Source organism: Mesoplodon densirostris, chromosome 10 (assembly GCF_025265405.1).
Source record: "Mesoplodon densirostris isolate mMesDen1 chromosome 10, mMesDen1 primary haplotype, whole genome shotgun sequence".
NCBI lineage: Eukaryota > Metazoa > Chordata > Mammalia > Artiodactyla > Ziphiidae > Mesoplodon > Mesoplodon densirostris.
Window position 1 is genome coordinate 1,182,401 of NC_082670.1, and position 17,978 is coordinate 1,200,378.

General features: G+C 43.7%; 1 protein-coding gene across 6 annotated transcripts in view; it reads right to left on the reverse strand.

Annotated features, from left to right (window-relative positions):
• EXOC2 (exocyst complex component 2) overlaps window positions 1-17,978 on the reverse strand; it is a 153,878-nt gene that overhangs the window by 99,064 nt on the left and 36,836 nt on the right. For all 6 annotated transcript variants that reach the window (XM_060111138.1, XM_060111136.1, XM_060111137.1 and 3 more), the window contains 2 exons: window positions 8,376-8,489; window positions 6,812-6,936 (listed from right to left, as the gene is read on the reverse strand). In XM_060111138.1, coding sequence (XP_059967121.1) covers window positions 6,812-6,936; window positions 8,376-8,489 — 239 coding nt within the window. The remainder of the gene's footprint in view (window positions 1-6,811; window positions 6,937-8,375; window positions 8,490-17,978) is intronic.

Sequence of the window (17,978 nt, forward strand, 5' to 3'; positions counted from 1 at the left end):
ATCTATATTTGGGAAACAAAAAAGTCTGTATGTGAAAGTTCTACTCAAAGAAAAGTCAGTTACAGAAAGACGGCCTCCTGATTCAAAGAAATGAGTTGTTTCATTGAACTCTCTAACAGAATGTGGACATCGAATTTTCTAATTTCAATTTAAGAATTCATAATATTTGTGTAAGCATTTATATAACGCCTTTATTAGGTGAGCACTAAGGAAAGGCATGAGTGCAGGTGGAGTCCCTCAGGAGTGTCAGGCACACGGCCATCCACAAGCTAGCTGCAGGCTCTAACCACTGAATGCTGCGACCGGCCTGTGTGCGGCAGGCATTTCAGGCTACACCAGAGACTGGCAAACTACTTTTGTAAGAAACACACAGAAATATTGAGGGCTTTGGGGGCCACAGGGGGCCTCTAGCACACATTCTTCTCCCTTGTTTTCTTAAACAACTCTTGAAAAACAGGCATGCTTAGCTCCTGACGTGTACAAAGACAGGTATGGCCCAACTTGGTCCAGGTACCGACCTCTGAGGATAATACTAAGAGAGGACACTAGGCAGGGTTAGGGTGAGATGTATTAATAACTCAGATTTATATAGAGCTTTTCAAACATTTAGTTCTCTACTTCTTACTCTACCAAATTTTTATCAGAGTGGCTAAATCATACATAAATTACATCTAAATTGGTTGGGTACTCCATGAATTCTTTCCTTCCTCAGTTATACTGAAAACAATAATAACATAATTCCCACTACTCCTTTGAAGACTAGCAGGTACAAAGGAGCCCACTTAGAAAAGGGGGTCCTGGATAAGTGCGCGCCGAGGTTATCTGCGTCCCTCAACAGAGTGGCAGCCACTCCTGGAGCAGCAGCAACACACGGACGGAGGGAGGGCCACGCATGTCCTGAGCAGCACGCGCTGCCGCTCTGCCTGGGCCTCTCCCCTCGGCGACCCCTCACCTAGCGTATGGTAAAGGAGGCCAGGCCCACAGGTGTTCTCAGAAGGAGCAGTTGATGGGGCTGGACCTGCCACTAAAACAAGTGATTGCCCAGGTGAGGGTCAGAGGGACTGAGGAACAGCCGGCCTTTCCTGTAAGGAGGCCCCACAGGCACCACCGCAACCGGGGAGAACCTGGGCTTCAAGGCTTTGAAGCCCAGAAGGGAACAGCAGGGCGACAGCCACGGGAAAGTGAAGTACGGTGCTGGGAATAGTTTTGCAGGATATGGTAAAGAAAAAACGATAATAATAAACACACCAAGGTTAACACTGGCAGATCAGTTATGCCAGACACACTTCTTACATAATTCTAATGAAAATGCTCATGGTGCACAAAGGAATAAAGAAAACAGCATAAAACCTTAAAGATAAATAAAAGCCACACAAGAAGGTAATTGCTGCCAACTGTACACCTGACTGGGATGGACTGAAAAACATCCTTGGACTGTGTATGAAAAAAGTCCAGTCAAGAGAAGAACAAAGATGATATCAAAAGGGCGGAGAAAGGTATTTATCCAGCTAACTCTGTAACACAGGGTGGCCCAGACATGACACACCTGCAGACTTTCTCCCAAGTCTTCAAGACTACAGAGTCTCCCCTACTGTTCTCACCTCCAACACCCCTTTAAGGAAAGGACTGTTTAAGAACGACCATTTCCCAGCACCCAGCACACAGGAGAGGGAGGGAAATTAGCAGAGGGCTCCTCCCCTGGGCACCGTGCAGGGAAGCAGCAGGGGAAGAGGCCTCTCAGAGACACCCCAGGGAGTGACAGCTGACCAAGCGAAAGAAAAGTGTCAGAGCCTGCAGGTGTGAGTCTACAGGCTCTAAAAGCTCATCATGTGTTGGGTAAAATGAATAAAAACAAGACCTACATTCCAATATATCCTGAAAAGGTGGTTTTTTTGTTTTTTGGGTTTTTTAAAAAATAATTTAAGGCTAAACAAATATATCTTAAGCATTTAGGCAGAGAGAAAAATAAACAAGTCACCTACAAGTAATAAAGAATTACTCTGGCTCAGGATTTCCTCTCTGTGACACTAAAAGACCCTGGATCAATGTTTTAAAAGTCATTCTCTTATGGCCAAGGGCTTGTTCATGTATGAAAGCAAGAGACACTTCTGCATGCAGGAAGTCAACAGATAACGCACAAGAGTTACAAAACAAAAAATCCAAAGAGGGGGCCTCCCTGGTGGCGCAAGTGGTTGAGAGTCCGCCTGCCGATGCAGGGGATACGGGTTCGTGCCCCGGTCTGGGAGGATCCCATATGCCGCGGAGCGGCTGGGCCCGTGAGCCATGGCCGCTGAGCCTGCGCGTCCGGAGCCTGCGCGTCCGGAGCCTGTGCTCCGCGACGGGGGAGGCCACAACAGTGAGAGGCCCGCATACCGCAAAAAAAAAAAAAAAAAAAAAAAAAAATCCAAAGAGGAAAGATGACACATATACACAACTGGCAACAAACAGTAAAGCCAATGAAATGTATGTGTATACATGGTAAATTTTAAGTAACTGTGGTAAATATGAAATTAAATGCAAAAGACAAGAATAAATCTAGAAACAGAATCATAAAATAGAAAAGGTTAAAAAAAAAAAAAGCAGCTGGGTCTATGACTTCAGATTAAATTAAGACCAGAAAAAAGGAAAGCACATGAGGAATGCAGATGTGCCAAACTGTTGTCATGCACACCAGGAGTCAGAGACAACCTGTAATAAAATGTAAGACCATTTCTTCCAAATCTGCAAACAATATGGTCCATATAGCAGAGGTAAAAATACAAAAAAAAATTACAGAACAAAAGGACAGAAGTTTCACTTATGATAAATGTACATGGCTTAAATTCCTCTACGAAAAGGCAGAACCTCTCAGACCGGCATAAAAGAATATAAATCCTACCATTTCTTGCTTATAAGAGAGAAACAAAATCAAAATTTCTCAAGGTTAAAAAGAACTTAATGCACACATAATATCATCAAGCAAATGCATACAAAAAGAAGGGTATGGAGTGTTAATCCTGTACAGTAAAGAATTTAATCTTGCCCAAAGAGAGGGTTGGCCTTTGCCCTCGGCTGCTGGAAGGTCACCTCTAAGCTCTTCAAGCATCTTCTGTGATAGGGCTGCACCGCACAGTCTGACAACGTGGTTTATGGTAAGGGCTTTGGTCACTTGGCATTGGCTCGATCTCCAGAGGGACTGGAGATGGAGGTCAGCTGTTGGAGTCAGCTCGTGTCTATGTGACAGAGCCCCGATAAAAACTCCGGACCCCAGGCTTGGGTGCAACACTCCACACCACCATCTCACATCGCCACCAGGAGGGTCGGTACCACATGACTCCACCCGAGAGGACAACCAGGGCTCCCTGTGGGTGGGACTGCCTGGTCCCACCCCAGGTGCCCTTCCCCAGGCTGAGCTAGTTGTCTCCCTTCGCTGTAATAAACCACAACTGTGAATACACAACTATGAGTCCTTCCCGCTGATCACCAAACCTGCGGTAGTCCTGGGAAGTGCCCCAATTTTGCAGCTATTATTATTACCTTACAGTGTAATATTAGTATCAAGAGAATCCAAGCATCAAAAGTTACAAAGGAAACATGTTTTACATACAAAGAAAAACTGACAGAATCAAAATTAAAGAGGGAGATTTGTCTGGCATGTTTATTATAAATAACCTAGACTTAAATAACATAATTAATCAGGCACTGATAAGAATATACCAACCAGTGTGCCCTGAAGAGAACAGGCAGTTGCAGAAAACTGGTATCTATCAAGAAACACATTTTCTTTTCATAATATAGTTAGACTAGAAACTAACTTTAAAAAACAAAAATCCACTACAAAGTACTAGATCAAAGAGGAAAATTAAAATTTCAAATTTTAAAAACACAAAAAAGGCATAACTAAAGAATCAACGTAAACAAAGAAGTAGGACACACGAGTGAATGAAATTGGTGACAAGGGCCTATTACAATGAATTTTTAATGACTTTTCAATTATAATGCAATTCTAAAAGGCATGAAAATCTTAATGAAATAGAGAACTTCAGGAGAAAGCCTAACCGAAATCCACAAAACACAAAAAGCAGAGATTTCAAAAGTGTATCTATATACACAATGCCAGTGTCTATATATACACCCCAGGGTCTCTTCCAGGAGGAACAGACACTAACGCCTCCTGATGGGATAAGATCGGAAGCACACGCTACCACATGTAGCCACAAGGGTCAAAACTGAATCCTGACTGGTATCCAATCAGATAAGTCCCAGCAATACGACGGAGAGTAAAATAAGCTAATGGCACCATGAGGAAGTAATGAGTCAAATCCAGAATATGGGATATCCTACAGGACAAACAGCCTCGTGTCTTCAACAAATCAACAGCATGAGAAAAACGAAGACAGGTAGCGAAGGTGAAAGGATTGTTCTCGTTTAAAAGAGGCTTAAGAGACTGGAAGAAAAAAAACAAAAACAAATGAACTGCCTGGGTCTTACGTGGATCTTGGTTTGGACAAACCAAGTGAGTGTAACTGGGGAAATTTGAATTTGGGGCCTTGAGTGATGCTGAAGGATTACTGGAACTTTCTGAGCTGTGATCACGGGGCTGTGGTCGAGTACGTAACGCCCTTATCAGGGGACTCACACTGACGTGCACAGGAGAGAAAGGTCGTGCTGCCTGAGATCAGCAAAACACAAACCAACCAGCCTCAAAACCTGCGATGAGGCAAGTATGGAAAAATATGACCTGTTGAATCTAGGTGACAGGTGTGTACGGAAGTGATGGTACTATTGTCTCTACTCTTAGCATGCTTGAAATTTTTCATAATAGGAGAGTAAAGCTAATTACCTGAGCAGACAGTTTATTAGCTCTTTCAGTGTATCAACGCTCTCAAATTTCAAATAATTCCTAATCTTCATAAACCACTTCACAGTACGAACATATACTCGTACAGATCCACATTATTCTGTATAGCAGTAACACCAAAACCTGACTGAAAAAGCATTTTTTAAAACTACAATTCAATTTCAATTAAGACTACAGTTGAAACAATTTTTCAAGAGCTACTAATAAAACAAATCAAATGCTAAAGTATAGTAAAATAATTACTCAGAGGAGCCACCTAAAGTATAAAAGATTTCTAGCACACACAACTACATACACAATATAATTCCAATTCTGTAATACGCACTCATATAAGCTGAGGGGAAAAAAGACCAAAAGGAAATACATCAAAATGTTACTGTGATTATCCCTACAGTAGGGTTGCAAGTTGTTCTTGATTATTTGCCTGTTTAATATTTTTGTAATGTACATTTACATCAAAAAATAGAAAAGCTAGATCTATGTATGTCTAAAATTTTCTAATTTACCATTAAAATCATTTTCTATATGCCACAGAGTCACTCGCTTATTAGTAGTTGGTCAGCATTATCATCTTAGCTAAACTTTAAATTACCAGTATACTTCTAGGACTAATGTCTAATAAATGAGACTAAATTTAATGCACCAAATAAAACCTCTTGAAATCTGCCAGGAGTGAAGCCATTTACATAAGCAAAACCATAAATAAGTGAATACAAGTATACATGTGTTTACAAATACATATGTTAAAAAAAAAGGGTGGAGAGAAACGTCAGGCATGTTTTTGCCAAGGAAATAATGTAATTACAATAGTTATGAGAACGGCTAATCACATATGGCAAATTATCATGTGCACAGCTACCAGGCATACCGGTAACTTCGTTCAATTCGAGAACACTAAACTCAGTTCATTTATGCTCCAGGTTCTGCTGCTGACATCGCACCACTGACAACTTAGAATACCAATAAGCACAAAGAAAGAAGAAAAGCACACCATCAAAAAACGCAGGGCACAGAGATTTTATCAAAGTTTACCTGACTTCTCAGCTCCCTCCCAGGCATTCACAACTCACTCCTTCAAAGACCTAACTTCTACGTGCAGAGAGCTGTACCAGATGCACATTTAACTTGTCAAAAGGCAACCAAGCATGTCTGGCCCAGGAGGAGAAGGGTTTTAAAAAAGATAATAGGACGTCCGAACTTTAACGATACAAATTAATTTTAAAAACTAAGTCTTTCTGAATTGAAGAAGGTGTGGCCTCTTAGTCTACAGTTTGGGTTATAGGTATTTAGCTATACAGGTACTTAGTTACAGGTGTCTTTGTTTTTAAAAAGAATTGGGCTAACTGTTTTTTTTAATATATCTTACTTTTTACTAGATAAACAATAATTTGATTTCTATTAATTAAAGGTAGTTAAAAAATAAATAACCTACCCAACATCTTCCCTTGAAATGTCTAAAGCCACACCATTTCTATTGAATACCATTTCCCTCCTATGTAAGGATGAGTACGTGGGTGGGGGAGTTAGCTACCATGCGGGGCTGGTGGGGCGATGGCTACAAAGAAAGGACACGTCATCACCAGTTCTTCCCAGACCAAACACACAATGGGTCACATCTACAGAATTAGTCCCATGTGCAAGATACTGATGGCTGTACAAGGATTTTTAAAATTCTAGAATTCTACCCTTGGGATTTAACTCCTTATCGTCCCTGGACACCAGGCACTGCTGGGAGGCAAAGTGGTCTCCTACTTCACACGTGTCTGATGGGTGAGCAAAGCCTCAGGGACAAATACTTAAGGTACCAAGCCTTCAAAGAGATTCCAGCCCGGCCGCAAAGACTAACTGGTGGCCACTGCAGAGCTCCGCTCCCAGGGACACAGCCTCAGCATCACAGCCTGCAAACACTCCGTAAGTGCAAGGCCTGGTGTCCGCGGGGAAGCCCCAGCAGGTGGCTGAGGGTCACCTTACCTGAGAGGGCGTCCTGTGCCTCAAAGAAAGTACTGAGTCCCCCTTTCACGCACGCCAGGCTGCCCTCACTCTTCTTGTTAGCCTGTCTCTTCAGGTGGGTGACGGCCATTTTGAGCTGTTCAAAACTGAAGTGAAATGAAGAAACCACAAGAAGATAATGCATCAAGTGTGAAATACTGAAGCCTACCCTGGAAAGATACAGACTGATACAACATGTAATCAGATGAAACCAAGCTTTCAAATGCTTACCTAGATCTAAACCTTTACATGTTATGAACGCCAAAGTTACAGCAGCTATACAAGGAGATCTGTAGCCCTCATATGTCAGACCCCTGGGAAGTAAATACACATGGAGACATTCTTATAATCGACCCAAATCACACATAGGATTTGCCAGGTAAGGAGTTTTGAAGAGTGTCTCCCAGGTGGGGAGACCTGGACCATGCAGTGCTGGGTGACAGGACTAAGGAGGACCCCCTGGACGTCCACTGCTATGCTCTGGACACAAGCTGGGCACGCTGTCCTCTTCAGCCCATCACGACCAGGATCCGCCATTAACAGTGAAATTACAGAAAACCTGGGGGTCAACTCAAAATTTAAATAACTAAACAGATCACACTATTTCATCTTATCCCAAGAAGAGAAAAAATAGTCAGATCTCTGTATTTTAGAAGTTTTATTTCCACCTGAGCCAAGAAAATATGGCTATATAAAACGTTAACTATATTCTTGAATGCCAAGATGGCCCTACACAGAGAACAGAGATCAATCCTGACGTGGTGACAGAAAGGCACGTCTATAATGTGAACTCAGAACTATCTTCCACAAAGAAGGTGACAGGCATATGCTCTAAAAATTTATCAGGCCAAATTTACTCTAGGTATATACCAACTTTTCCTGTTTTCTATAAAGGTTTTCATCCCAATAGGTGAGGGAAGAATTTCGCCTAAGGTATATTTTAACAAGTTGGCTTTTCAAGAATACAAATTTTAAACAATAAGCCATTGATTTATTAAAACATTTTTACTAAATATAACTGTTTTAAGCCAGTCTCGTGAAAAAGTTACAGACCTGCTCTTGTACAGAGGGTGGGTAAACTGTAAGTAGCAGATACAAAGGAGCACTTTAATTGGATATATGACCCTTGTTTATTTTTTGGCTAAGTTTAAGCCAAGTCTTTGCAAAATGATAAATAACTCATCTTCCTTTGCTCTCTGGTCAGGGAAGGAGGTACGTTCCTCGTTTTAAACCAGCACTCGAGAATTCTGTTACTTGAGTAGGGAGGGGGATCACATTCTGACACAGGACACAGCTGAGACTCCGAAGTTTTAATGGGCGGCATAAATAACGAAACATATAGAAAGAACATGATGGTAGGAAACAGGGGTCCTCTTGATTAATGATCCCATTTTATAAATACGGAAACAGATACTCTGAGATGTTCACAAGCTCACCCGAGGTCAAAGGGCTGCCAAGCAGCAAAGCCAGAGGGAAACCCGCGTTACCTCAAGTCTGATGAGCTGCACCCCGTGAAACCACACAACACAGCCCAGCACCCACTAACCTGGTGTTGGAGTGGTTCTCTATGAGGTACCAGGCAGCCGAAAAGTTCTCACTTGTAAAATCAGCACTCATTCCAGGGAACAGCATTTCTAAGTCCTTCTGGGGAAATTTACCTCTGAGGGAGGAAAAGGTTTAAGACATATTTTGAGTGCTATTACTACAAAGATGTAACCAACAGTAATAAACATGAATACAAACCATTACAATGATACATGATACATTATGGAGCCTATGTTTGCGTGTGTAAAAAAAAAAAAAAACTTCCTACACCTCAGCTAACTTAACCTATAAACTTTGACCGTATATGTAAGATAGGAAATTAGTTAAAATACAGAAATTACATCAAAAAAAGAATATAAGATTTAAAGAGGCTGAGCTGATACTTCATGAAATCTATCCAAACATGAAATCATTTCCTACTCGGTAGATAAAAATCAAAATTTGGGTACACTGAAATTAAAAACAGCAAATCAACTTGTTACAACGCTTTTTGTTAAAGATCTATATGAAAGTTGTTTTAAGACACAATGATGCCTGATGACGCCTACTGATAAAATCAGATCTATATAGTACCCATGTTTCTATGCCCATGTCTAGATCAGTTTCAAGAAAAGCTTACCCGAACTGACACTCCCTTATCTGTAGCTCACTTTCTTGCCCACATCTTTAAGGCCAACTTCTCGATCAGTTCCCTTATCCATTCATTCAAACACGAATTAAGCATCTACCAGGTGTCAGGCTCCACGCTGAAGGTGAGCAAGTGGTGTCTGAGAGCAAACGGAACTGGGCAGGACCCGGCCCGCTGAGGGCTTGTGAGCGAGCAGCCCTTACAGCGCCCACCCTCTGCCTGCAGAATGAAGTCCAAGCTCCGCCCACCCTCTGCCTGCAGAATGAAGTCCAAGCTCCGCCCACCCTCTGCCTGCAGAATGAAGTCCAAGCTCTGCGGTCAAGTCCCTCCACTTCCCAAACCTGCTTCTCTCTCAGGACTCATTTCTGCTACCCTAATCCTCGAGGCTGAAGCTCCAGCAACTTCAAAGGGATCACCGTTTCCTGCAAACATCCTGGTCGTTTTTACCTCGTTCCCCTCTGACTGAAATTGTTCCCCACCCCCATATGGGACACACCATTATTTTGTCTCTAAAATTTATTCAGTGGGAGAAATTATCCCAGCCTGGAAGAAAAGGTGTGCAGGTCTGATGACTTCTCTGAGAGTCCCGATGCCACATTATCACAGACACAGCCTCATTTCAGAAGTTAGGCAGCCTTGTCCAAGGGAAACATCCCACCTCCACCCACGAGCACTGCCCGCTGGAGCCCCTCACCTTGCAGGTGACCAGTACCCTTGGGCACAACTGGCAAAGGCCTGGAGCCCACTCTCTCCGGGGAGAGGGAGGTGCTCACCTGGGCTCGGGGGCCCTGACCGGGTGGCCAGGAAGCCCGTCACACTCTCCAGCAGCTCTCGCCCACCCTCCCCTTCTCTACTGGCTCCTTTGTCCCCATTCTCCCCCAGAGGGCAAGGGACATAAGTCCGAAACACAGCTCTCCACGATCTCCCCTGGAAACCCTGCATCTGGACACGGAGGCTGGCACCTCGGCCAGGAGATCCCAGGTGCCCTCCTGTTACACTTAACCTCTCTCACCACGGAGTTTTCCTTAATGAGGGGAGGAAAAGGTTTAACATGGGAGTAACAGACAAGGTGAGATGACACTAAGGGAGCCGTGGGTACCAAGCTGGCATCACCTGAGTCTTAGCAGCTCAGAGACCAAGTCAACCTAATCTTTCCTCACTGGCTTCAAGAGTGAAGAATAACTGTAGCCTCAATCTTGTTGGGGGATGCGTGTGAGCAGGTGTGCCTCCGAGTGTGTGCTCCATAAGCACGTTGGTCACTGTCACCAGAGTCTTTGAGAGGGAGTTGGAGAACTGCATTTTTTGAAGTTTATTTTGGTTTAGATTCTTTTTTTTTTTTTTTTTTTTCTTTTTGCGGTACACGGGCCTCTCACTGTTGTGGCCTCTCCCGTTGCGGAGCACAGGCTCCGGATGCGCAGGCCCAGCGGCCATGGCTCACGGGCCCAGCCGCTACGCGGCATATGGGATCCTCCCAGACCGGGGCATGAACCCGTATCCCCTGCATCGGCAGGTGGACTCTTAACCACTGCGCCACCAGGGAGGCCCTGGTTTAGATTCTTCATGCTGGTTTGATACTTTACTTAGTAATAAAATCCCGTCACCTTTGGAAGTTTTTTATCATTTTATTTATTTATACTTCATGCCTCCACGTTGGAACTCTGGGGGAATATATGGCTGAGTGGAGACTTAGCTGAGCCCCAGGGAGGTACCCAGGAGCCTTCCGCTCGCTCTGATAGGCAAGGGTCACGAGCCACAGTTCTACCTTCACCGGCGGGAGGTGTCTGCCCAGGGAGCTGTCTCAGCTGGAAAGGACAGCCTGGTGCACCCGTGGGGCCTCATCAGTGTGAAGAAGTGCATGGCGGCCCACCTACTGCTTTTTTGTCAACGTGGCGCTCTACGTAGTCCTGAAGTTAAATAGTCTTAACAGAATCAAAAATGCCACAGAATCACCTAATACCAACTAAATCCCTGCTATTAACAGTCTTTATAAATTATTCAACTCCCATGAAATTCTCACCTAACAAGGGTCAGGTCCACACTCAAGACACTGAAGACTCAACTGACAAAAAAGCAGCAAGAAGGTCCTCTAGGGAGCCAAACTGAGCTTCTCTCCCTCGCTTGGGCCCTGCAGCTTTACTCGCGTTGGGTGGTTCCTACCCATCATCAAAGCACAAGGTGAGAAGAGTAGCTGGAGTTAAGTATGACAGCACAAAAAAGGCTCGGAGACAACGACAGCAAATAAAGCAAAGAGGCACCAAATGCAGACCCGAAACTAAACCGTACAGAAGTTGTACGCCACGTTGAGATGGCTAAGGCCACGCAGTCCCCACAGGTCTGACGGCTAAGTACTACTCAACGGGTTTAGTTTTAAAAAAAGAAAAAAACTTTGTCTTCCTGTCTGGCATACTGAGACCAAGGTCCACCCACGTTGTTGAAGATGACAGGACTGCCCTCCTTCTCACGGCTGAGTAACGTTCCCGTGTTCCTGAGTAACAAGGCGAGCCTGGGCACCCAAATGTACAACTCCTTTAACCCCTTGTCCGTGGATGCATACTTAGGTTGTTTCCATATCTTGGCTATTGTGAATAAAGGTTGTTCCCATATCTTGGCAACTATAAATAATGCTGCAGTGAACATGGGGCGCAGGTAACTTTGAGATCCTGTTTTCATTTTCTTTGGATAAAGACCCAGAAGTGGGATGCTGGGTCATATGGTAGCTCTATTTTTAATTTTTTGAGGACCTCCCTGCTGTTCTGCACAGTGGCTGCACCAATTTACGTTCCCACCAACAGCGCAGGAGGGTTCCCTTTCCTCCACACCTTTTCCAACACTTGTTATTTGTTGTGAGCCATTCAAATAACAAGAGAGCCATTCTGACAGGTGTGAGGGGATTTCACTGTGGTTTTGCTTTGCACTTCCCTGATGATTAGTGATGTTCAGCACCTTTTCATGTGCGTGCTGGCATTCGTATATCTTCTTTGGAAAAATGTCCGGATCCTCTGCCTATTTTTTAATCAGATTGGTTTTTTTGTTTGTTTGTTTGTTTTGCGGTACGCGGGCCTCTCAGTGCTGTGGCCTCTCCCGCTGTGGAGCACAGGCTCCGGACGCGCAGGCTCAGCGGCCATGGCTCACGGGCGCAGCCGCTCCGCGGCATGTGGGATCTTCCTGGACCGGGGCACGAACCCGTGTCCCCTGCATCGGCAGGCGGACTCTCAACCACTGCACCACCAGGGAAGCACCAGATTGGGGTTTTTGCTATTGAGTTGTAGGCTTCTTTATATATTTTGGATATTAACCACTTGTCAGATGTGCAAATATAAGCCCCTTATCAGATGTGCAAAAAATGTGAAATATTAAAAAAAAAGTCGAACTATAGAAATAGAGTAGGAAAGTGGTTGCCTGGAGGTGGGGGAATAGGGAGAGGTAGAAACTTTCACTCACGAGATGAATAAGGTCTGAGGATCTAATGTGTAATATGTCACTATAGGTGATAACACCATGGAGAGAATAGAACTTATATGTTCCCACCAAAAAAAAAAAAGTAAATATGTTAGGTGATGCATGTGTTATTAGTTACCTAGATGGTGGACTCCTTTTACAATGGATACGTAAATCAAATCACTAAGACGTACACTTTGAACATCTTACAAATTTGTCAATTATTTCTCAATAAAGCTATAAAAAAAGTTAAAAAACAAAAGGTTATATCCTATACTGTTAGGATGCTTAAACTGGCAGTATTGAAACATAACAAATCCCAACCATCTAGAACTTCCCACACTTAAAACTGATTGGATCCCTAAACCTTAGTAACACCTCACCTATAATGCCCTAGGCTGTTGTTTTTACACATGTACAGGGTCTGCTTCATCACAGGATGAAGGCCTGAAGTCTAGTGGGGGCTCTGCGAGAGGACTCTGCTGCCCCGAGAGCCCCTGCCCACACCGTCCCCCGCAGGACTCCATGGGCTCTGCACCCCTATGCGTCCCTTCAAGCGTGGCCGGGGGGCGGGGCTGACCCTGAGTGCTGGCATTACTGTGAGTGGCGACATTTGGAACGGGCCACGTGAGAGTCGTCCACTGAGATCTGAAGCATTAATCCACCCCACCCACTGCACTTCTTGTACACACAACTCCTTCAAGCACCTTAGCGGGTCAAGAGTTTGAAAGGTACTGGATCTCTTGGTCAGAACACTAAGTCCTAGTTCTCAAACCCTCATAATCACCCCTAAGAATGAGTTTATTTTAGAGTGATTTCTTCCTGAAGACATTCAACTCTTACCAATCTTACTATACATTTAAATTGGAAAAGGAGTGATTAGGAATCAGCCGTACAAGAATAAGACAAGTTACACTAAAGATGACAACACTCTGTCACAGAGAGGTCAGACAGTTCGATCCAAACCACACAAGTGGTCCGCCATCAGCCCAAGACCCGACATCCCCTTCCCTTTCGCGGACAGAACCACCTGCAGAGTGGGGTGCCCACGCCTTCACTGAGTACGAACACCAATAATCCTAAGCAGTTGTTCTTATCGTGCTCCCCTTGCTATTGATCGAGTGATTGGGTTTTGACCACAATGTCTGAGGAAAGAGCTGCTGGAGCATTTCTGGGAAAGGCCTCCACACTTTTAAGGAGAACTGAGAAGAGACAGCGTCTCTCTGCCCTCAGACTTTACCGAGCTTCGTTATTTCCTGTGTATGATTACAGTTTCAACAGTACTGTATCTTTATTTTAACACTATTATTTCCTGTGTATTACTGTCGTCGCAACACTAGGAACCTCTAACGCCACTCTGCAGTTATGAAGGAGATCAGTGCAACTCCAAGGGCAGCAGAACAGCAAACCCAGGCTCCTTACATCTCAGTGACACTTCTGAGCCACGGACTCAGCCAATCGTGGAGTCCACCATCTCTGGACTTTGTATATTATGAGAAAATAAATATCTTTTTTGCTTAAACCAGAATGAATTTTTGTTTCTACTACCCACAGCTGAAGGCATCCTGAGTCAAGAGTCTATCTCAAAATAAGATCTTTTATGCAAACACCTCAAAATGAATGTGAAACAGAAGATCCAGAGAAAAGAGACAACGAGCGACAACACGGGAAGCAATGATGCCCTGTGCGGGGTGTGTACCCACAAAGGCAGAGACGGCCCACGGCAGTAGTCACAAGTTGGCTAGCGTTGTTGGAATAACCTTGAGGAAGACATTTAACCTCTCTAAGGTTCCATTTATTCACGAGGATAATTGGATCATAATATCTTCCTCTTAGGAATATTCTGAGGATTAAAGTAGGTAATGCAGTGTGGAAGGCTTAGCAGTTTCTGACACGTGATAAATGCTCAAAAATGTTACTTGCTGTTATTTTTATTCTTTCCACTTGGTTCTCTATATTTAACAGACTCTTCGTAAGAACCATTTTATTTGATTCTCGTAACAACATGAGTTATGTATTCCCATTTTACAGTCAGGAAACAGCCCCAAAGAGGTTGCATGTAAACAGTCAAGAGCAGGACCCCATACTTCTATTGTCAATTAAAGAACCAGAGAATCTCAGGCATGAAAAAAACCCACAACTACAAATCCAGAAAGATAGAAACTGAGGGAGACAGTGATTCAGAATGCAGAAAATTGCTAATGGTCTTGGTAACAGCATGAGGAAGGGCAGAAGCACTGTGTCAATGGAGCACGAAGTCTGGAGAGTTAAAACTTAAACCTCTGTCCACAATAACTGGATCTTAGGCTCTGACCCTCCAAGTGAAGTGATGGCTTAGCAAGTCAGTAACAGCAAGGTATATTCTGAGTGATTCAAACTAAACCCACTAACTGGAGGATGAAAGCAACACGGAGTCTACCATGTAAACATGGGAAGTGTTTTCATTAAGGAACCAACAGTTTCAGTAGCTGACAAGCTTCATGGCCCTACAGCGCACGCTCCCCATTAGATGGCAGTGTGAGCTCAGATTACACCTTCTGAAAAGGATCAGCCATGAAGCCCCAGGTACATGGACCTGACCGACCCAGTGGTCAGATGCAAAACTAACAGGAATGTTCTCAACACAGCAGCGTTCACTTTCAAGTAGGAGAACGACTGGCAGTGATGACCCGCGAGCCAGCAAAACAACAAAAACCCTTCTGAGAGAAAGTCTAACTACCAGCGCAGAGAAGCCTGGGTACGGACGGCTGCACCACTGTGCTCACAGCGAGGGGATCACGCTCTCCTGACCTGCAGGTAGAAAGACAGGAGGAAAGGGGGCTCTTCCAAGTGTGTGTCACACTCAATTCTCATAGCTTTCACCCCAGCACCAGTGTTACTCTGCACCTTAAATATTATGAGCTTGTTTTACGTTGTGTGTTTTTTTTTTTTTCCTTTTTTGGTATCGTACAGTTTCTGGACCTAGGCACTACATCACAGCCCACAAATCTGTTTTCATAACATTTCTAAAAGGTAAATTTACCCAAGGCTTTTCCCTTCCACACTCATACTAAGAATTATTTTGTCACCTTTCCTTGTTTTCTAAATGGAGCAGGAAAACTGGTCACATTTTCTTTCTATTGGAAAGCCAAACTGATGAGGAGCAAGGCAGACTTGCATTGTTCATAAAACCTATGTGGAAATAAAGACACAAGTGGTGCATCAACTGACTACTCTAGATAGCTCTTCCCAGGTAGTAATTTCACAAAAAGGCTGCAGATCCCATAAAAACAGAAGGGGGAAAAAACAGGAGGGGCAAAGCTCCATTTTAAGGCCCTAACTCCCATGTATGTACTGTCTCCAAAAGCATTACTTATAGGTATTCTCCTAGCAGGCAAAGAGTACTTTTAAGAAATAAAACAGAGTGAAGGCTTTTACTTATTAATATGAACCTGTTTTTACCTTCTTTTTCAGTTAAGTTTGTCTCCATCATAATTTTAAGCAGTGCAAAGAATGCATATTTGTGACAGTAGAGCAAATCAGAAATACAGACTTTTTACAAGCAAATCCTAGTCTCGGTTCAAAGTGAAGTTATTTTTTTCTGAGCAATTAGTAGCATTTTTATAAGTATCGAGGAGCCACGTATGCAGAACATCAGTTAAAACTCCAGGGGTATGCAGGACTTCAGCAGCCAAAGGAGGCCCATAAACGCCAGCTGTTAAGCCCGTGGGCTGAAAGACGGCAGCGGGCACGCTGAGCACACCAATAAAACATTTATTAAACTCGGCCTCACACCAAAGAGCAACACTGTATTCGGCTACTCGCGCTTGCTACTCATGGTCACATGAAGTGGCCACAACACTGCAAGGCTCCTCCTGGCTCCACCTTGTGCATCTGACTGTGGGCTGAGAACTGCCATGAACACTCAGCATTGTAATTACCAGGAGCTGATTCCTCTTCCAAAGGCGACCTCACCACTTTAGTCTGGTAATTCATCAGGACCATGGTACTTTATAACAAGCAGTCATAATTCTTCAAACCTTCTCTATTAGTATATTTCAATAAGCAAGTAATTAAATCCTGTTATTCCTTCTCTGATGACATTTTTTTAAAATTAAAAATAGGTCCTCTCCCGTCTTTTAATTATAAAAGAAACCCCAAATGACATTAATAAACAGAAATAAAAGACATAGTAAAAGGAAATGCTCTCAGGGATTCTAACCTCAACGTTAACACCATTCTCTACAGGGACCAAAGCTTTTATCTAAAAGATATTAAGAGAGTCAGGGAAATAAAACCCACACCAATATTTTAACATCTGCTTTTCCTCTCCTACTCTCTTTTTCTAAAATAAGGCTTCTCTATCTGAAGTCAGACTTCAATAAAACAAATGCAGTTTTCCTGACAGTATCTTTAAAAGGTGAAAAGGAACCTGGAAAAGCATTTTTCTGGCCAAACTATATACTCTTCTTGGTTTCTATACCTTTTCCTACCTTCACCTTCCATTTTCTTGCTTCCTAGTATCTCTATCCACTCTTCTTTTTTCTTTTTAAGTGAATGTTGTTGTTTTTTAAATTTATTTATTTTATTTATTTTATTTTTGGTTGCATTGGATCTTCGTTGCTGCGCACAGGCTTTTCTCTAGTTGTGGCGAGCGGGGGCTACTGTTCATCACGGTGCACGTGCTTCTCATTGCGGTGGCTTCTCTTGTTGTGGCTCACGGGCTCTAGCGCGCAGGCTCAGTAGTCGGTGGCGCACAGGCTTAGTTGCTCTGCGGCAATGGGGGATCTTCCCGGACCAGGGCTCAAACCCGTGTCCCCTGCACTGGCAGGTGGATTCTTAACCACTGCGCCACCAGGGAAGCCGTCTATCCACTCTTCCTTTTGATCAGAAAACTTGCAAAAGACTTTAAATGGGCAAAAGGATTCCTGGCCACCCTTTCACTGTCTGGAGGGCCTGCCCAGGGTCCCCTGATCTTCCCCCATCCATGCCTTGTCTCTGTTCTGCAGCTCTGCTACAGAAGCAGAAGTGGAGGGTTGATGGTGACCAGGGACGCCTGGCACAGAAATACCTGTCAGGTGAAGATGCAACTGGTTACTGAGGAGAAGTGGCCAGTGTTGCCCCTTTCAGCATTCCTCACTGCCCATTATGCCTGTCCTCTGGAATTCCCCCTGAACTGGTTTTAACATTTCACTGGTTTTCCCATTAATTAATGAATTAAATAAAAGCTTGGACATGTGCACATTTTGTATTTGTATGAGAGTCAAGCTTTTACCTTTTCAAAAACTATCCTTTAGTTATTCCATGGCTGAGCAAATTATTACTGAAACTTTCAAGTAACAACTTGAAAGAAATATGACTGTAAATTTTATCACCATTTAAGCACTTCTTGAAAGTGCACAATACTATTTTAAGATTTGAATACAATCCATCACCCTGAAATCTTAAATCATAAGAAGACTCTTTCCCGGGGGGCAGAGCACTGGGTAGCCACATGGAGGAAGAGCAGGAGGTCACGGTGACGACGACGGACACCCAACCAGCGCCCACTGCGAGTGA